General features: G+C 38.9%; 1 protein-coding gene across 2 annotated transcripts in view; it reads left to right on the plus strand.

The window, feature by feature from the left end:
• The window catches only part of LOC107842393, a 64,187-nt gene that overhangs the window by 31,204 nt on the left and 10,533 nt on the right, over positions 1 to 22,450 (plus strand). For both annotated transcript variants that reach the window (XR_001665732.2, XM_016686216.2), the window contains exons 4-5: positions 19,727 to 19,841; positions 21,997 to 22,079. Coding sequence is in view for 1 of the 2 variants with exons in the window: in XM_016686216.2 (XP_016541702.1) it covers positions 19,727 to 19,841; positions 21,997 to 22,079 (198 nt within the window). In the remaining variant the exon portion in view is untranslated. The remainder of the gene's footprint in view (positions 1 to 19,726; positions 19,842 to 21,996; positions 22,080 to 22,450) is intronic.

The following is a 22,450-nucleotide window of genomic DNA, read 5'->3' on the forward strand; positions in this document are numbered from 1 at the left end:
TGTTGTGTTGGAAAAGGGGGGGGGGGGGGGGGGGCTCATCCAGGTTCTTCAATACATTTAGATGTTCTGGATTATAAAAGTTTGTTGGTTCCCCTTTTGATATTAAAGTAAGTTAAAAGTCATCTTTATCTACACATTTGACCCACTTCTGGTCAAATTCTTAAACACAATAACGCGGTTACTTTAGTACCTATGCTTTAGTGAAGTATGTCATTGGAATCGGGATGGAGAGACTATGTAATAGAGTGAAGTACCTTAATACACTGTTTATGTGCCTTATTCATCAAAACGAAGATTAACAATGAAAGGACTGTTTTTTGGAACTTTACAATTGTACTTTCAGAAAGAATAGCTTCTGTTGTACTGTTAAAGTCTGGTCAACCATTGTAAAATGCTCCAGGCACATTCTCCTAAGTAAAGCTCTAGGGACTTTTCTGGCCCTGGGTTACCCAGCTCCGGTGGACTTCTTTCACCGGAGATTATTCATCATATCTTCTTTTTCTTCTTCATAGCTCCATATATCTTCTTTCTTAGGTGCTAACAAAATCTATTTTCGCCTAGGGGCGAAGTGTTACGATTTGACGAAATTAGATTCTTCATCTGAGATCTACTTCGAATGGGTTGAGAGTACAAGGATATACCTGAGTCGGATGAAGCTGAGCAAAGCTGTCTTAGTTTGGCTGTGCAAAAGATTTAAAGATTTAAAGAGGCTTCTGACATTAAAGGGAAATCCTTTAAAACGTGGAGGGGCAGTGACAGGACTACCCACATTTATTGCTCCCTTAAGTTCAATAAGTTTGGGAGATTTTGGTCTGTTATTACAGTTAATGGGCAGGAAAGAGCAATGATTATTTTGCCGGAGATATTAAGGGTTTCAAGGCTGTGGTTGGTGGGGTAGGTTTCATGTCAGTTTCACATCTCGTATTTGCAGTTGATACTTTGGTGTTCTGTGATGCAGATGGGCTCCAGTTGGACTACCTCAGACAAGTGCTAACCTAGTTCCAGGTGGTGTCAAGACTTAAAATTAATCTCAGAAAATGCGGGATTTGTCACGACCTAATTTCTTAAGTCATGATGGCGCCTAGTATAACCCACCAGTAAACAAGCCAAACCTGTAGTCCGGAACGGCTAGTAACGGACTACCTAGATAGATAAAGGAAAGAATGCAGAATAAAGGTAATAAAAGATCAAATACATAATATAGTCCCAAAAACTGATGGTATCAGTACAAAAGCTTCTAATATAATAAGAGTACAAAAATGAAATACCAAGAGAATTACACTGACACAACTTATTTCCGCATACAACAGAGAGATTAGTCTAGCACATAAGAGGGAGGTAAGTAATACTCCGAACGTTAGGAGCTCACTCTAAGTTTTTGAACCATGGCTGCTTTGCATGATGCACACATCAACGGCGATAACCCGTACTATGATCTGCAGGCTGCAAAAGTGTAGTATGAGTGCCAGACACGTGGTACTCAGTAGGCAACTGCCAACTGAGCTCCAAAGATGATGTAGATATGTATAACATATCAATAGAATGGAAACTGCAACCAAGTATCCAGCAATCATATAATAAAGCTAGTGAGATAGTAAGGGCAACTATTCTACTCATAGCCACGAAACTAGCATGATAAGGCTAAGGAAATATCAAGGATGGACTATCCTATTTCAGCAATACTTAGGAATCTCCACGCTACACCGAATATCCTTCAAATCTCGATACAAAATCAATAACCAATCTGTCACAAACTACCCATAACAATAATCATAACAATATCAATGACTACGCGAGTAACCGGCTAGTCCAGACAACCAATACCTAACCAAGCTTTTCACGTACTCCCACGGCCCTAGGCTCAGAATGTTCAATCAACATACAACACAACACAAGGCATAGTTATCACCCATACCTATGTAACCCCCCATATAGGCTGATAGATATAGACGCATACCGGTGATAGGCGATGCACATGCAAAGATGAATGCATAAGAATCCACAATATCATAACCAATCCAAGTATCATAATATATCCGGACTCGAACCGGTGGGTATAATCAATATCATAATATCATCATCATAACCATCACCATCATAACTATCGCAATCATAATCATCCTCCGGCCTTGCCAGGTATATGTATATAATTGCCATACATAGGGCTAGTCGGACTCGAACCGGTAGACGTAAACATAGGCACATCAATATAATCATCCTCCGGCCTTGTTGAGTATCAATATCATTATTACAGTATCCTCCAGCTTTGTTGGGTATCATCACAATATCCTTCGGCCTTGCTGGGTATGTAAGCATATCATCATAGTCATCCTCCAGCCTTGACGGGTATATCATCATTATCACCATAATCATCACACACACACATATATATATAACATCAATACTAAAATCCGTCATCGGGTTTTCTCGAAAGTTATATCATCAATGCAACATCGTCCTCCGTCCCATACCTGAGAGGTGTATATAGATATATAATAGGTGCACGGAATTAAGCTGTGGCTAAAAGGAGCGTGAATCCGTAAATCTATTACCCGGAGTGAACTTCGGGATTAAATCGTTATAAAAGTGTAGAAAGGGTCGGAATCTCTCACGACCGGAGTAATCTGTAGTATCAAATCATAGATCGAAATCTGTCTGGGTTAAATGTTTAAAACATTATTATTAACCTGTTTTAAATATAAGTTATCCATTAAGACAGACAATTATTGTTATGGAGAAATCTGTTTTTAAGGTGAAAAGTGGGCTTTAACCCTTATTTAGGAAAGACAGTAATAAGATCATATTTTAGCTAGAATCACATCATTTACCGATTTAATGATCATGGATGTACCAAATCTATGCATGCTATCTCCAATATTCAAATAATGGAACTATAAGCATCAATATATGCATAAACTACAACCGTATCCTTTACAAGGATAAACACTTCTCGGATGTCCAACCGATATCATAAAACGGCCTTTGGCCCAATAATACGTTCGCAATAATTATAACATCATAATCACGACCTTAGGCCTACTTACGTATTCGAAACTCATATCAATAATCGTATTTATAAGCCATAGCATAACTAGAAGGTATAACATATCTATAAGCCACAAGGCATATTTGTAACCATCTCTCATCTAGGGGGCATAATATCAATAAGCATCTCACATCTAGGAGGCATATCACGTCTATGAGACACAATATATCAATAAGGCATCTCATATCTAGAAGGCACAATATGTCAATAAGGCATCTCATATCTATAGGTCATATATCATAACTATGAGGAATATCATTTTTATAGGCCAAATATCACATCTATGACTATATCATGGCCAAGAGCCATTAATCATTATCCGGGGAAATACCATCATGACTCACCAAGTTGTGAAGTAACCTTACACTAAAGGTTACTATACTCAACTATGACTAGCATCCGTAAATAAGGGATGGATATAAAATCCTACTTGGAAAGGGATTGTTATATAGTGTCCTATCAGGAAAAGGATTGGAATGTAGTGTCTATAAATAGGGCCTCAATGTAATAATGTAGTTACAATAATTTAATAATATTTTTCTCTTATATTCTCACATGGTATCAAAGCCTCTATAATCGTGGTAGAGAATCAAATAGCTTTCCGTGCCGGAGGGCGGCTATAACCCATATATGTCGTCCGTTCAGCCAATGATCATATTAGCAAAAGTTAGGCCACCATACTTCTTTCCCGCACTTTCTCATAAGTCATATCTAATTTGTGTAGCATCATGCATCTTTTTGTTGACTACTTTCTCATATCAAATTTGTGTTGCACCGTGCATCTCTCCGGACTACTCATATTTAATTTGCGTAGTACCGTGTATCTTTTCGGACTTTTTTCTCATATCTGAGTTGCATAGCACCGTGTGTCTTTCCGATGACTCCCTAGATCTGATTTGCGTAGTTCCATGCGTCTTTACGGTGACTTCTCTTATCTGATTTGCGGAGGGTCGTGCCATCATTTCAACCCTGCCCATATAAGTTCTCTTTTTCAGTAGGGCCGTGCCGTCATTCTGGCCCTACCCATATAATTTCTCTTTCTCAGTAGGATCGTGCCATCATTCCGACCTACCCATATAATTCTCTTTCTCAGTAGGGTCGTTTCATCATTCTGACATAATTTTTTCTCAAATGGTGACCACTTTTCAGCTATCAAATCTAATAATCCGGCGCGTGAGTATGTTCCGGCCAATTTTTTTTCAAAATCTACTCATCTCTTGATTTCGAGATGATCCATATATTTTATACCAGTTTTCGATAATTTTCCAGCGACACATTGACTTTTCGGCGATGTTTTCTACTTTTCGGATCACTTTTTCAGTTTGTTCCGTTTCAGTTGAGGTCTCCCTGACATCCAAAGCAGTCCTTATCAATTTTCTTGCAGATATCTTCACTAAGTCCCTCACCGATCCTCGTATCAATTACATCCATAACAAGCTTGGTAAATTTGTCTTCTATTCACCAGTTTGAGGGGGAGTGTTAGAATAGGAATGACATATAAAATGCTACTTGGAAAGGGATTGTTATGTAGTGTCCTATCAGGAAAAGGATTGGAATATAGTGTCTATAAATAGGGCCTTAATGTAATAATGTAGTTACCAGTGTCTTGGACGGCGAAAGGCGAGAAGAGGCGACATGGCCCCTTCTCGCCGAGCGGCGAGGCGAGCGCCTTTTGAATGTGCGACGACAATTAATGTAAACAATTAAAATAACGTATATATGATCAAAATTTCAATAACACTAATATATTAGGAAATATTTCAAGTCAAGAATTAAAAATATATAGTATATAGATACTAAAAGTGTAGAACTTAAATGACTTAACAATTGAAATTGAAAGCTGTTAATGATCCAATAATTTAATTAGTATATTAATATTACCTTCATGCTATGTTAATTTTACAATCTACATAAGTTATTAAAAAAAAATTACATAATGTTATAAGAAAAAGAAGAAGTATATTAATATTACCACTGGTTAAGTATTTTAATATAATAAGTATATTAAAATAAATTACATAATAAGTATATTAATAGTCCCACTGGTTATAGCAGTAAAACTATTAATAATAGTGCCAAAATAGAAGAAAAAGTTTACTGTTACAAGTTCACTGTTACAGAGTTGCCGGCCGCCGGAAAATAGAAGAAAAAGAAGATAAAAAGAGGAAGAAAAAAAATAACAGTACCAAAAGACATATTCAGTCGCTGGATTAAGAAGAAGAAGAAGAAGAAAGAAGAAAAAAAAAAGAAATCACTGCTTACCGGAGTTTCGGAAGTCGCCGGAGTTCGTCGCCGGTCGCCGGAATCAAACTTCTGAGGTGCATGGTAGCAGCCGCAATCACCAATTTATAAGTTGGTAGTGTTAAAATGTGTAAATAAACCCTAAAATTAGCTTATATACATAAAACCCTAATTTTGTAAAACACAATTAAAAGGTGTCGCCTTTTTCGCCGCCTCGCCTCGCCTCGCCACGTTGCCTTTCTTGCAAAGGTGTCGCCTTTTGATTTTCGCCTCACTATCGACTGAAGAGGCGACATAGGCTCGCCTCGCCATTCGCCATTGGCGACGAGGCGCTCGCCTTTTACAACACTGGTAGTTACAACAATTCAATAATATTTTTCTCTTATGTTCTCACACTTATTATTAAAATGGCTAGGGAGAATTGGTAAAGAAGTCCATGCTCTCTGGAAGGAAGTCTATCATAAGCAAGTATGGGCAAACTGATCATTGGACCTCCAATATTGTGACCAGCACCTATGGGGCCTAAACTGATTGATAATATATGCTACAGGTGGGAGAGGGTAATAGGATTCTTTTCTGGAAAGACAAATGGATTGGCCAAGATTTTCTCATGAAAGCCTTTTCAGATCTTTTCTCTTTTTGTGGTAACCCAGGAACATCTATTGCTGAGACTTGGTCTTCCCAAGGGTGGAACATCACTTTTAGAAGGCTTCTGAATGACTGGGAGGTGGACAGAGTTGCTGAATTACTACAGAGGTTGAGTGATTTCTCGGGCCTAAATGTTGAACCTTATACTATAAGATGGAAGCATGAAAGGGATGGGAGCTTTACATTAAGAAGATTGTACAAAAGAGATCTAATGGTACAACCTGGGAGTGTTGTTGGACCTTGGAATAAGTCTGGAAGTGTAATATCCCAACCAAGGTGAATTGTTTCACATGGTTGGTGGGTAGAAGAGCCCGTCAGACGAGAGAAGTTGAAAAACAGGGTTTTCCAGATAGTCTCTAGGTGTTTTTTCTGCAATGAAAAGGAGAAAACAAACAATCATTTGTTCCTCCATTGTAAAGTCACTGTTTTTTTCACTCTTTCGGAATTTTTTTTCACTTAATGCCAAATACAACTCCAAGTTGTTTTTTGGAAAAGTGAAAAATAAGAAAAAATTGTTTTCACCTTTTTCCATCTTTCTTCTCACAAAAATTCAAAAACAACTCCAATTATATTCATGGACAAACACAACTCCAACTTCAACTCAAACTCCAACTCAACTTCAAAAATTTTAGTTTTCATGGCCAACCACCCACTTATATTCGTTAGTCTACATTCAGGGTGTGAACCCAACAACAATTTTATTACACGTATTGGAGAATGATGGGTTTATAAAGATACCTCACATGACCTATACTAAGGCATCAAAGGGCTTATGAAGGTCTCACGTCACTCTATTTATTGCTTTAAGGTTTTGGGTTGTATGCTCCAATCCTTTCTAACTATCAATTACACCAATCCAATAGGAATCACTATACAACAACAACAACAAACCCAGTGTATTTTCACATAGTGGGGTCTGGGGGGTAAGATGTACACAGTCCATACCACTACTTCCAAAGAAGTAGCAAGGCTGTTTCCAATAGACCCCCGGCTCAAGATAACGAATAGTAATCAAATTCATACAAAAAGCATAGAACAAGGTGGCAAGACATAAATACGACACCTATAGGGAATAATAGTAAGCGATCGTAATACAACATGCAACAAACTAGCATAACAAGAATAATACACCCACCAAGTAATGCCCTACCCTACCTACCCAAATTGGCACTAGCCGTCAATCCTAATACGTGTACCCTAGATCTTCTTATCTAGGGTCATGTCCTCCGTAAGCTGTAACTGCTCCATGTATCGCCTAATCACCCCTCTCCAGTAATTCTTCGGCCTACCCCTGCCTCGCCTGAAACCATCAAAAGCAAGCCGCTCACATCTGCGAACCGGTGCATCTGTGCCCCTCCTCATCACGTGTCCAAACCACCTCAAACGGATTTCCCGTAACTTGTCCTCCTCCGAAGCCACTCTAACCTTCTCCCGGATAGTCTCATTCCGAACTCTATCACCCCTAGTAAGATGACACATCCAACGCAACATTCGCATTTCCCTCACTTTCAATTTCTGAATGTGAGAGTTCTTCACTGGCCAGCACTCCGCTTCATACATCATGGTCGGACGGACTGCCACCCTATAAAATTTGCCTTTAAGCTTGGGCAACACCTTCTTATCACAGAACACCCCCGAGGCGAGCCTCCACTTCATCCATCCCGCCCCAATACGGTGGGAGACGTCCTCGTCAATCTCACTATTCCCTTGATTCATGGATCCAAGATACTTGAAACTATCCCTCTTACACACCACTTGATAATCCAACCTCACTACCACCTCTTCCTTCTCCCTCGAGCCATTAAACTTACATTTCAAATATTCGGTCTTGCTCCTACTCAACCTGAACCCTTTAGACTTAAGAGTCTGTCTCCACACCTCTAGCTTATCATTCACACCCCCCGAGTCTCATCAATCAACACCACATTATTTGCAAAAAGCATATACCATGACACCTCTCCTTGAATACGCCGTGTCAACACATCCATCACCAAAGCAAACAAAAATGGACTAAGAGTAGATCCCTTATGCAACCCTATCAAGACAGGAAAAAGTTCTGAATCGCCCCACGCCGTCCTCACCTAGGTCTTAGCTCCATCATACATGTCCTTGATTGCTTTGATATACGCCATCGGGACTCCGCTTATCTCCAAGCATCTCCAAAGAACTTCCTTATGAACTTTATCGTATGCTTTTTCCAAGTCAATAAACACCATGTGCAGGTCCTTCTTCCTTTCCCTGTACTGTTCCACCAGTCTCCACACTAGGTGAATTACCTCCATCGTAGAGCGCCCGGGCATAAATCCAAACTTGTTCTCCGTAATAGACATTATCCTCCTCAACCTCAACTCGACCACTCTCTCCCAAATCTTCATAGCATGACTCAATAGCTTAATACCCCTATAGTTGTTGCAACTCTGAATGTCACCCTTATTCCTATACAGAGGGATCATAGTACTTCATCTCCAGGCCTCGGGCATTTTCGCCGACTTGAAAATGCCGTTAAACAAATCAGTCAACCACCTTAAGCCAGCCTCGTCAGAAAACTTCCAAAGGAATCTCATTTGGCCCCGTCGCCCTACCCCTTTGCATCCGGTGAATGGCCTCTCTGACCTCCTCCACCTTAAAATGTCTACAATAACTTAAATCACGACACTCCTCTGATTGCTCCAGCTCCCCTAACACAATAACTCTATCCCCTTCATCATTCAAGAGCCTATGAAAATTCGACTGCCATCTTTTCTTAATGTGACCATCCTCCACCAACACTCTACCATCCTCCCCCTTTGATACGAGAATAATCACGTAAATAAACTTATGTGGGTGTGCATTGAAAACAACCAAGTGTATGTGCAAGAGAAGTGTAATTAAAGGCCCATATACACACCAAAATAGCCCACTCCATACACTAAAGGGGCAGCCCATTCTTGAAGGGACTTTTTGGTCATTTTAACTTCTATTTGTTTTTTAATATATAAGGAACATGTAGGGTTTTATTTACTTAGTTTATTGATGATGTTGTAAGTCTTAAAGACATTCGAAAACACAAGTCCTCTCTTCTCTTTGGAGGCAAAACCGAAACTAGGATACAACAATAGGGTGGATTCTCTTTTGTTGTTGTTTGCTTAGAAACATTGATGCTTGGGAGGTGGATTCAGATCTTGTGTCTTTGTAAGAGATAGGTTTATTGTTATATGTAGTGTTAAGGGTCCAAGATTGTCCATTCTTGGGTTCTTAAGATTATATTATACCTTCATGTGGTCTATCTATCTATCCTTTTGCCTTCTTGTAATCTTGTTTATTGTTTGTGTTGTAATCTTGTATTCTTGTTGTTATTGTTAAATCCAAATCCTGTGTCTTCTTTTTGATCATCTCGTTCTTGTTGTTGTTGCTGTTTTGGTGTTAAAATACACATTGTATCTTGTATTCTTCTTGTTGATAGTGAATCCGAGAGTTGTCTCCATCTTGGTCATCAGATCCTTAAGATTGTGGACTGATTTGGATGTGTTTTGTGCCTTCCATTGTCATTCTTGTATCATTTGGTATCAGAGCCATCTTTGGTGTTGTTCTTACAATACCAATCTTGGGCTTTCTTGCTAAGAAAATAAAAAAAAAAATAAAAAATTTTGTGTTCTTGTTGTTCTTGGCCTTGAAAGTGTTGTTCTTATTGTTCATCTTGGCCGAGGTTGCTTGTAGCGTCTAGATCTAGTAGTCCTTTGGTGTGTATTGTTGTTTCTTGTGTTAGTTTCTTGATTCACTAACACGAAAAGGTGTCTAGATCTATATTTGAGCTTGAACTTGTTAAAGTTGTGTTGTGAACAAGGACCTAGGGTGAGAATTTGTGACTTATGGCCGGTTGGGTCTTGAATTCGTGAATATTGTTGTTGTTCTTGAAGGATTGTTGTGGTGTTCATCTTATTCTTCATCTCATCTTACAACTTAAGACAACTAAAAGTGTAATATAGATTCAAAAAGGTGAACCTACAAGTTGTAAAGTTGTTTGTGAGAAGACTTGAGCCATCACTTGACTTGACATCTACTTTTCAACCACTTTTCCTTGTTTCAAGGGACCTTGTTTTGTGAGAATTGTACAAAGTCAAGTCTTGCCTTTTGAAGATTAGACTTAAAGGAGATTCAAGACATATACTTTCCCTCCAAAACCAATTGTTTCCATTACATAGTAACTAAAGTTTGTAAACTTCAACTAGTAACTAATTGTGGGGTCGTGACCAATGATGTGCTGCCACGTCACCCAAGTTACTGTTCACACGAAAATTTTAAGCTCAAATTGTTATATTTTAGTTTCATTTTGTTGTCTCATTAGTTTCGTTTGTTGATTTCAATACTAACTTACAAAAAGTGACAATTTACTAGATTGTGAGTTGGTTTTGAAACCATTTTTTTCTGTGTTTACATTTCTTTGTGTATTTTTATTCTTTTGAGTCATTGTACAGACTTGGTTCACCTCTCAACGTCTCATGGATTACAAGCAAACTTACAATAATTGTGAGATCAAAAGTGAGAAAATCCGAGGGACAAAGGATTAAAGAGAGAGTGTGAGGACCATTCTTTGAACAACTAACTTGTTTATTGTTTTGTAGGTAACTTCTTGGCTACAATGGACAACAATGCTTTTGGTGCTATCTTGGAAAGACTTGAAACTATCAACCGAGGAATGGAAAGTATGCTCACGACTATGTCCTCAATCCGAGAAGAGATGTCTACTATGAATGAGAGGTTGGATCGAATGGAGAGTCGAAGGAACTCTCGTGCTTCTACTCGACTCCATGTTTCCTCAAGTGGTCATGACCAAAACCCTTCCATCACCATTGCCCCCGAGACTTTGCATACAAAAGTCAACCCTTCAAGTTCACCACAAAATGCCATGAGCCAAGTTACTAATTATCCTCAAAATCGAGAACAAGGTAGATCACTTCTCTCGCAAGTTGATCAAGTCCCACAAGAAGGACTTGGACGCCCATTACCTCCCATCTAAGCTCCACAACCGAAGCTCCACATTACGAAAATAGCCTCCTCAACCGGAACTCCACTTCCACAAAACAGATATGTCCATATCGAGGAGTATGGAAGAAAGGGACATGAAGTATATGTAGTCTACGATATACAAAACCAATATGTCCAAAACCGTATCTTCTCCTCCCCGTCCAAGCCCACCTGCGGCGCATACACACTACACACGTTCAGGGTAAACCCTCCAAAGACCAACTTAATAGTCATTAGCCTATCGCTAAACCACTTAACCTCCACTACATGCCCTCTAAGCTCTTCATCTACTAAGGTGCCAATTCCATTCCTACACCTCACACTTCCAGAGTACCAAAGCTTGTAACCATCCACATCCCTAGCCTTAGACCCTACCCACTTGGTCTCCTGGACACACACAATATTGATCCTCCTCTTTCTAAGAATGTTCACCAGCTCTATGGACTTTCCCTGGAGAGTCCTTATATTCCAAGACCCAACCCTCAGCCTATCAACTCTAGCAACACGCCAGACCTTGCCCCCACTCCTCCACCTGCCCTACTCTCGTCCCCCACCCCCAACACAGCCCCTCGCCCCAACCCCTCGGACATGACCCTATCCTACTGTCAACAACCACAACCACAACCACTACCCCACAGAAATAAAAACAACTATAGTAACAAAGCACTAGCAGTAACTACAAAGCAACAATAGGAAAAATAAGGCACACACAAAGTAGATGGAATAAGCAAGCAAAAATCAATCCCACAAATTAAACGAATTCAAGAGAATTCAATAGATGTCAAGAGATAAAATAATCAGTAAAAGTAGACGGAACAGAAAAATACAAAGTAACTAAAAGAAATCAGTGTTTTAGATGTCACCGGTATGGTCCTGTTCCGGTCCTGTGTGCTGTTGGTTAGGTTGCCGGTAAAAGGGTCGTTGGAACAAGCCCACCGGTGCGTCGCCGGAATGCTACTGGAGTGACCTCTGGAACTTGCCGGAACTGGGAGATGGATTGTCGTACCAACTTGCTCTGACCAATGCTGCCACTCTTACCCTTCGTCGGAAGCTAGTCGAGCCGGCGGAACCCTAAGATTGCCGACGATAGCCGTGTCTAAGGGGCAGAGGGGGAAATGAGGGAGAAGGGGGTAGAGACGTGGATGGGGAGATTTGGAGAGAGAGAGAAGCACAGGAGAGAGAGCCCTTACCTGTTGCCGGCGTAGCTCCGTCATTGCCGACTGTTGGAGGTCAGTGACGTAGGGGTGGCTGGGGTCAGTGAACGTTATGAAAGAGAGAGATGGTTTGCTTGGTTCCTACTTGATTTGGTCCTTTTGCTTTGATTCACCTTCACTTCCAAAGAAATGATCAATTGTTTGCCTGCTCATTATGCTTAATGTCAATCTCAGATTTCATTTCATGTTCATGTGCGTACTATCTACACTGTAGATGCACCGTTGGGGCTTATTTTGTGACATGCGGTGGTAGGTTATACTGGAAGATACATATATTCTTTTTATTTATCAGGAAATATTTTCATTAATAATGGGAGAAACTCACGTATACAAAGAGGTATACCAAGAATTGAAAACATACAAGACTGAATAGTTTTCTCCAAAAGGTATCTATCCTTCAACACAAATAGCAATCTCATGGGTTCACCTAAAAGGTACTTAAAAGATAAGAGGCTACTCTTCAAATGTACAAAATCATACATCTTAAAAGATAAGATGCATACTTAAAAGATAGCATATATTCTTGGTGCAAGTTTTCACTTTAAGACATCTATCCTTCAACACAAATAGTAATCTCATGGGTTCACCTAAAAGGTACTTAAAAGATAAGAGACTACTCTTCAAATGTACAAAATCATACATCTTCAAAGATAAGATGCATACTTATACCATATATGTTGGTGCAAGTTTTCACCTACTAGTCAAATCATGACTTTTCCTCTTTGATTTGGTTTGCGGTTTGTAAGATTTGATGATTGAGAAAAAATGGAGGGTTGTTGCCGGTTTTGTCTTTCTTGATATAAAAAACTCTAGTGCTTCCGTGCTTGTTAGAGCTACCCCCCTAATTTAAGGCCTCATTTGTTTGCACTTGCTCAATGTCTATGACAGATTTCATTTCATGCTCTTGTCCATACTATACTATCTACACTGTAGATGCTCCTTTGGGGCTTATTTTGTGACATGAGGTGGTAGGTCATATTGGAAGATACATATATACTTTTTATTTATCAAGAAATGTTTTCATTAATATTGGGAGAAACTCATGTACACAAAGAGGTATACCAAAAATTGTGGACATACAAGATTGAATAGTTTTCTCCACAAGGCATCCATCCTTCAATACAAATAGCAATCTCATGGGTTCACCTAAAAGGTTCTTAAAAGATAATAGGCTACTCTTCAAACGTACAAGATCATACAGCTTAAAGATAAGATGCGTACTTAAAAGATACGCATATATGTTTGGTGCAAGTTTTCATGCACAAATAAAATCATGACCTTTCCTTTTTGATTTGGTTTGCAGTTTGTAAGGTTTTATGATTGAGAAAAACATGGAGGGTTGTTGCTAGTTTTGTCTTTCTTGATATACAAAACTCGAGTGCTTCCGTGCTTGTTAGGTCTACTCTCCCTTATTTACGTCCTTATTTGTTTGCACTTAATGGATATCTGAATCTTAATCATTTAGCTTATTTTTTTTCCTTTAGGTCTGCATCTAAATTATTTAGATCTAGCTCATTAAGTGCATTTGTTTTGCCCCATTTAAAAGATTTTAGTGGGTCTGAATGAATCAAATCTGTAATAGTCTTAATACAATTCAAACTCTTTAAATATATTCTACTTTTTCTTCCCAAACTTTCGCCCTGCTTCTTTTGTGCACCAAAAATTTCATCACTTCTCCCTTCCTCATCAAAAAGGTATTCTTGTAAGTTTTAAATGCTTAATCTGTATATTCACAATTATCAAAAAGATGTTTGAGATGGATGAATGCATATGCAATTTAAAAAGAACTAATGTACATGTAGTTTCAGCTACTTTGTAAAAGGGTGAAATTAAAGCACCCAGGGGTGTGGCCTAGTGGTTCAATGAAGTTGGGATGAGCACCATGAGGTCTTAGGTTCAATTTCCAGCAGAGACAAACATTAGGTGTTTTCTTCCCATCTGTTCTAGCCTTGGTGGACAGAGTTACATGGTACTTGTTGCTGGTGGGAGGTGGCAGGTATCCCGTGGATTTAGTCGAGGTGCACGCAAGCAAGCCCGGACACCACGGTTATTAAAAAAAAAGGGTGAAATTAAAGCATACGCAAGTAAACTTTCAAGAAAAATTAGTTCTCAACATTTCAAATTTCATGTTAAGTTGCTTCAATAGTTTTTAAATATTATTTTCAGGTCGTTCAAAATATTTGTCAAATATAAAATATTCATTCTAATATTTGCTCTGATGAGATTTTTTATAATATTTATTTCTTATTTATTTGAATTTTGTATTGAGCAATTTTTAAAAGATAAATTATGCACAATCAGACACTAAAAGCAAATTGTCTTAATTATTCGTTGTTCAGATCTTGGACAACATCTTAATATTCAGATGTGTATTCAGGTTCAGAAGCCTTAATCTCAGTACATATCTTAATATTCAGATGTTTTCAGATTCATGTGTTAATTTAATCTTAATAGAAGCAAATGCGGCAGACCTTGGTTGCGCAACCCAAAATTTGTGGTTTTTAAAATGTTAGTCTTAATTTCGTAGCGAAAAAACATATTTACCTTAATCATAAAAAAAAAAGGAAAAAAAATTCCTATTGGAAAAATGACACTTACACTTTAGCTAGGTTTGAACTGGTGTTATCCATAATTTCTTTCAAGTGTAGATTCTTTTGGACAACTTATGTCAGGCCTCAAATCCCATAGAGGCGGAGACAGGCACCAGCCGTTAACCTTGTATTTTTCATGCATGTAACTATGATAATCGAAAGGTTCTGCCAAGTATGGATACGATGCATTGATGAAAATAAATCATGTATGCAAACACAAAACTATATGTGCAAGACTTGGGCCACAACGTCTAAAAGACAAGACACTATCATTCTTAACTTTACATTGGTCTACTAAGATTCTAAAAGATACGGTGGACTTAGTTAAGGTCGGGACAAACCCCTTTCTTGCACTTAACTATACAATACCCAAACTATATAATAGACTCGGAAAGCCCCGAATCAACCTGGAGCTCACCAATAGCTGCTGTGCTCCTACTGGGGAGGTGTATTAGCTGAAGCACCTGTGCATGCAACATGAAATGCAAGTCCACCATGAGGGACGTCAGTACGAAAATATGTATTGAATATATAAGGCTTAAATTTAACTATTTATAATACAAGAGCTCTATTAAAATTAGGTACAAATGTATCGATAGTGCTAATAAACCACCTTTACATATACTTGCGGGGTTACAGGAGAAAGGAGGGGAAAAAAAGTTGTTTAGACTCGCTAAGGCTAAGGAGAGGAAGGGTCGTGACCTCGACCAGGTGAAGTGCATTAAGGGGGAGGATGGTACGGTGTTGGTGGAGGACGGCCACATTAAGAATAGATGGCAGTCGTATTTTCATAGGCTCTTGAATGACGAAGGGGATAGAGCTATTGTGTTAGGGGAGCTGGAGCACTCAGAAGAGTGTCGAGATTTTAGTTATTGTAGATGTTTTAAGGTAGAGGAGGTTAGAGAGGCTGTTCGCAGGATGCGAAGGGGTAGGGCGACGGGGCCTGATGAGATACCGGTGGATTTTTGGAAGTTTTCTGCCGAGGCTGGTTTAAGGTGGTTGATTGGATTGTTTAACGAAATTTTCAAAACGGCGAAAATGCCCGAGGCTTGGAGATGGAGTACTATGATCTCTCTTTATAAGAACAAGGGTGACATTCAGAGTTGCAATAATTATAGGGGTATTAAGTTATTGAGTCACTCTATGAAGATTTGGGAGAGAGTGGTCGAAGTGAGGCTGAGACGGATAGTGTCTATTTCGGAGAACCAGTTTGGATTTATGCCTGGCCGCTCGACGACGGAGGCAATTCACCTGGTACGGAGGCTGGTGGAACAGTATAGGGAAAGGAAGAAGGACCTGCACATGGTGTTTATCGACTTGGAGAAGGCATACGACAAAGTCCCCAGGGAGGTGCTTTGGAGATGCTTGGAGGTGAGTGGAGTCTCGGTGGCATATATCAGAGCAATTAAGGACATGTATGGAGCTAAAACGCAGGTGAGGACGGCGGGAGGAGACTCAGAGCATTTTACTGTCTTGACAGGGTTGCATCAGGGATCTACTCTTAGTCCCTTTTTGTTTGCTTTGGTGATGGATGTGTTGACGCGACGTATTCAAAGAGAGGTGTCTTGGTGTATGTTTTTTGCAGACGATGTAGTTTTGATTGATGAGACGCGGGGGGGGGGGGGGGGGGATGAAAAATAAATTGGAGGGGTGGAGACAAACTCTTGAGTCTAAAGGGTTCAGGTTGAGTAGGAGCAAGACAAAGTATTTGGAATGCAAGTTTAATGACGTGAGGCTGGAGAATGAGGTGGTAGTAAAGTTGGAATCACAGGTGGTATGTAAGAGGGATAGTTTCAAGTATCTCGGGTCCATGATTTAGGGTAACGGTGAGATTGACGAGGATGTCTCGTACCGTATTGGGGCGGGATGGATGAAGTGGAAGATCGCTTCGGGGGTGTTGTGTGATAAGAAGGTGCCGCCCAAGCTTAAAGGCAAATTCTACAGGGTGGCAGTCCGTCCGGCCATGTTGTATGGAGTGGAGTGTTGGCCAGTTAAGAACTCCCACATTCAAAAAATGAAGGTGGCGGAAATGCGGATGTTGCGTTGGATGTGTGGGCTGACTAGGGGGTATAGAGTTCGGAATGAGACTATCAGGGAGAAGGTTGGTGTGACTCCAGTGGAGAATAAGATGCGGGAAGTCCGATTGAGATGGTTCGGACACGAGATGAGGAGGGGCATGGATGCCCTGGTTGGTAGGTTTGAGAGGTTAGCTTTGGATGGTTTTAGGCGGGGTAGGGGTAGGCCAAAGAAGTACTGGGGAGAGGTGATTAGGCGGGACATGGAGCAGTTACAGCTCACTGAGGACATGCCCCTAGATAGGAAGATCTGGAAGACGCAAATTAGGGCAGAAGGCTAGGGTCAGTTTGGGTCGTTAGTGTAGGAAATTACTTGGTGGGGGTATTATTCTTGTTATGATACCTTGTTTCATGCTTTATTACGAATCTGTTTACTTTTCTCTGTTTTCTATTACTTGTGGGTGTCGTATTTATGTTATGCCATCTTGTTCCATGCTTTACTATGAATTTGTCTAGTATTCCGTGTCTCGAGTCGGGAGTCTATTGGAAACAACCTTTCTACTTCTTTAGAGGTAGAGGTATGGACTGCGTACATCTTATCCTCCCCAGACCTCACTATGTAGGAATAAACTGGGTTTGTTGTTGTTGTTGTTGTTCTTTATAATCTTGTAAGCCATGTGATACAAATGACCAACTTATCAGTGGTAAATACACAAATTGGGATCTGCCCATGCTAGGCTTATGCCCCTGAACTGCCACCTATATATAAACAGATTGACATCGGCCCATGCTAGGCTTTTGCCCCTGAGCTGCCACCCACATTTAAAGAGATCGGGATCGGCGCATGCTAGGCTTTCGCCCTTGAGCTGCCACCCGTGCATTAATCAGACTTGTGTTACTTAGTTTATTTAACGTTTGAGGTTGTTACTTTGATGGTCATAACATTATTGAGCTCTGGGACAATAGTCCACCAGTAAGAGACACGTGAATGAACACTAAATGTAGTAACAATGAGGTAGGGAACAGTTTGTACACAAATGAAATGCTTAGGAGCTAAAATAACACATGGATCTTATGTGACTAAAAGGAGAACTCTTGAAAATTGCTAGTGAAAGTAGACATGTAGATTCGATAATAAACACGTATTGAGGTATTTTAACACATTAGGGAGTACAAACAAGGTCGTTAGCTACATGGGAGATCATATGCGACCATTATGTATCATTGGTTGTAGGACTTAGGAAGCTTACTTTGTAACACAAGTGTTGGATTCATGCCAAAGAGTACGGAATAGAGTAGCCTTACATACCTGTTGTACAACTCCGGTATTACCCCGAATTAACCTCCTTCCTTTTAGATTACTTATCTACAATAAAGTGAGTAGTAAAACTAGTATTAGTTACTAATCAACACATTCGGGCTGTTTAACCTCACCAAAACAGTAGCCGGATAGTAACCCATAGTTAATTAGTTCAAGGGTGTTCTTTCAACCCTTTCTCCTCCAATTACATTCACATACAATACAAATTCTGATAAGGTCTCCTTAAATAATTTTGGCTTCATTGCACCCTCAAAACAATATATAAAACGGAGTGCGAAGTAAGCTTACACAATATTCTGTCCGGTGGTGTATCCCCACACCTTGCAATGTTTATGACTTTTAATGTCTCCACAACTTCTCCACACATTCAGTTACACCTTTTATTACATTATGTGTAAAACAGTCCCTAAACATCATCACAATGTGGCAGGGAAAATATAAACTCATTGCTTTCTATTATTGTCTCATAAGTCCCAATTAATGCAATATTTAAAGTGCTCAAATGAGCTCACAATTGAAGTTAAAGGGGACTCTCTTCCATGGCTGTCTCAACATCCATTGACCACCAGAATATACTCCTATTAATTCAAGCTTAAGAAAAGAATCAGTATGGCAGTAGCTTTACCTTACTTGGTGGGGATTTTTATTTCCTCAACTTGCACTTCTCAAGAGCTTGGACTCTACTTTAACTAAACTTATATAGAAGGATAATGTTAAGAACCCTAAAGGTATTGATGGCTGCTATATGAAGCTAAGAGAGAATAAGAGAGAAAATTCAAGAAATCAGATTTTTGTTTAAGTTAAAATGGGTCAAATGAGCTGGTTTCAATTCCTTTAAAGGGAGCTTCTCCTATGCCATTTTTGGGCCATAATTTGTCAATTAGGTGCACCTACTTGGCCATTGGACTTGCACCTTTGTGGACTAAATTGTTGGGTCTTTGCTGCCCATTCTTCACATTTTCTTCCAATCATTTGGGCTAGAATTAATTCAAGTAGGTGGTGGTGTACTTGGCCCAATAAGCTGGTCAAAGGAGCTCTAGTAGGTGATGCACCTACTTGGTTCTTTAAATTGGTCAATAAGTCAAAATAGGTGATGCACCTACTTGTCACCTACTAACTTAATTTAAGTCGAGCAAGCAGCACACTTAGTTTATTCCATATTTTACGTCTTAATCCCTTGTGTTAATTTACTACTTATATACACTTGTTTACTTTAATCCTTGAGGTGGAATACCACTTTCCTATCTCGCGTTTGAATACTTCCACTGGGGTTAACTTGTTGTATACATGCTGAAATGTTATGGCCGTTATAATATCCCTTAAATCCTCTTTAAACCATCACTAATCACTTAAGAAACTTGATCCCTTACCTATACAACAAGGTTACCATAAGTTCCATATAAATAGAACAAGTACACGCAAAATACGGAGTGTTAACAGCTTAGTAGATGTTAATTCAGATATTTGCTGAAATTACTTGTGAATCATCCTAAAATTTTCAAACAACTGATCAAAAAAAATTATTTGCAATTGAGCTACGACTTCTTAGAGAAAATTATACTTATTTGGCAGCATTTAATGATTCCTCTTTTCAGTACTTTTGTCAAATAATTTCTTGGACATACTTCCCTTGTTTTTGATATTAGGAAAAAGTTACAGATTCTATGCCAAAATCTGCTCATGTTGCTAATCGTGCAAATGGTCCTCCATATGCTCAATCTGTTGTTTCAATGGACAGCGATGACGGAATTTCCTACAAAGGTTGGCCTTTATTCACTCTTCTGAGTTTACATTTCAAATGAAATTTGAGAATTAGATATCAAAGGAACCATGTTGGGAGTCTTGCATTTGTGTGGGTGTCTAAATAGGCATGCCTGGAATTGAATGTATAGGAAAGTTTATGCAATTGGAAAGATGAAATGGATAGAGAATATGATTAGCACATCACCTTATGTCTGCTACATGCATAATCTGAGATCATCAATTGTGGCATTAGTTGTGCATGAAGGCTTGGTGAATATACAGGGGCCTTTAGACATTAGAAGCCAACTGCTCTTTCTTCCCATGAGGTATGCTTTTATTGAGGTTTCATCCTGAGATTACCCTTGTTCTCGGATCTGCCTAATGTTGAAAGCAAGCACATAAAACAGAGGTTCAAAGCTAGAATAGTTGAAATGCAAAAATCAATAAGCTCAAATCATTTAATTTTAATCTGTTTTCCTAGTGAAGTGCGAAGTTTCTATTGACATGTCTGATTATAAGCCAATTTAGTATTTCTGAAAGCTGACATTTATCAATAACTTTTAACTCCACGACCTAGGGCTAGGGGAATCCTCTAAACTTCTGTTGTGCAGTGTTGTGAAAGGTGAGCGCCTTGTCTCCAAAGGCAAGAGGTGAGGCAACCCTTTATTGCCTATTAGCTTTGTGGCACTGCCATCTTCAAAAGGCGACACCATGGCAACAAAGGTGAGAGGCGAGAAAGGTGTTGCCTTCCGTATTTTATTTTTAAGAAGGGCGACCAATTTAGGGTTATAACAGATGAAAGGTAATTTTAGGGTTCTCTTTCCAAATTTGCACAGTTGCACTCTTAGACTCAGTCTGTGACCTAACGACTCCAATCAGTCGACTCGACCAGACTTCTCCGGCAACCAACCATACTTTTTCGGCGACTCCAAAAGTTCAATCAGTACGTATATCTGCTGTTCTTCTTCTGATTACTGCTTCTAATTTCTTCTTCATCTTTCTTCAGATTCTTCTTACCGCTGTTTTTTTTCCCATTTCATCTTCAGACTTGAAGAGTTACTTCTTCCTCAATTTTTTTTTCGCACTGTTTTGACTTTTGTTCTTTTTTTTTTCTTTCTTTCTGAATTCTGTCTTCTTTAGACAGTACACTGAAAGTTTTTTAAAAAAATTCTAGTTTAGTTATATCATAAGATATACTAATTAATACTGTAATTATTTGCTCATATGTTATTGCTATTGAGATTTTGATTATTTATATATGCAATTTAAATATTTTAATTTTTTGATATAAATTGGCGTCACCCGTCAAAAGGCGAGCGCCACTCACCTCGCCTTGTGGCGAGGCGGAATCTTGTCGCCTTTCTGTCACCTTTCGCCATCCAAAACAATGGTGCTGTGCTAATCATTAGGGCTTAACAAAGGTAATCAAATTGTTCTCACTTGGATTAAACAGTGGGAATCTATTTTATGTGAGTGAAAAGTTTGAACTAGATCTCCTTTAAGTCCCTGTCCTCCGTTCTTATTTTCTTCAATAGTTACTCCAAAACCGCAGTCAGTTCTTTACCATGCCTCTTGAGGAAATTCTGCAGGAAATTCATGCAGAATTATGTCTTGTTACTAAAGACTTTGTCGGTTTGTCCCCCTTCTAAAATTTTTTGTAAGGATTTAACTTTGTGTTTTGAAAATCCAAGTCATGATTTTTAGAAGTTTATAACATTGGAAATAATCTGGAATGCTGCTTATCACTTTGGAAGAGCTAGTCCCTCAGTGGCTGCATAGAAGATTTCATTTAGTATGGAGAATAGCAGCATGCAAACAATATTCAAAATCTGTTTCAAGAATGCAGAAGAGGATTTTCTCTATTCTTTCTGGAATTTTGATATGCAGTAAATAGGATTGTATCATAGAAGGATATCATGCAGAGGATGTCATGTAACATGGAGAATATCTGCTGTCCTTTTCCATGGATTAATTAAGGAATGCTCTTTTTCGCTGTGAACTTACAGTAATCACTATATGCAAAATGGAATAAAGGGGTTAAAAGAATAATCAGTATTTCTGTTGCGATATGCAAGCGTAAAGTAATCTTGTATATTTTCTGAGTTCTCTTTCCTTTCTCCTATTTTTGTTTGGAATTTCTGAAGAATATGTGTATCTCTTGTAATTTTTGCAGCCATTGGTGGTACTACTGGACAGCTTCTTGAGCAAAACGCTCAGGCCTTGGATCAAATATCTGCAAATTTTGCTGTCTTTAAGGTCAGCTGACGCTTCTGACAATTTTATTCCTACCTATCTCACCTTTTTTTTTTTTTTTTTTTTTTTTCTGTTAAAGTTGACAAAATGGTATCAGACCATATACGTGAACAAGCCATAAGGTTCATTTTCTGTTTTTGCTTTTACTCTCATTGATTATATGTGATGTAGTTTAAGGGTCATTTTCTGTTTTTGCTTTTACTCTCATTGATTACATGTGATGTAGTTTAGTCTTGATGGAGTTTTTGAGGAAATTTGACTTGTATGTTACATTAGTAAGAGAAAAAAGTAATTCTAAAAATAATTTGTAAGTTATTAGGATGGGCAGACGTCACTCCTATGAGTTGAATTGTTTAAATGAATTTGAATTTTCA

Source organism: Capsicum annuum, chromosome 9, assembly GCF_002878395.1.
Source record: "Capsicum annuum cultivar UCD-10X-F1 chromosome 9, UCD10Xv1.1, whole genome shotgun sequence".
Lineage (NCBI taxonomy): Eukaryota > Viridiplantae > Streptophyta > Magnoliopsida > Solanales > Solanaceae > Capsicum > Capsicum annuum.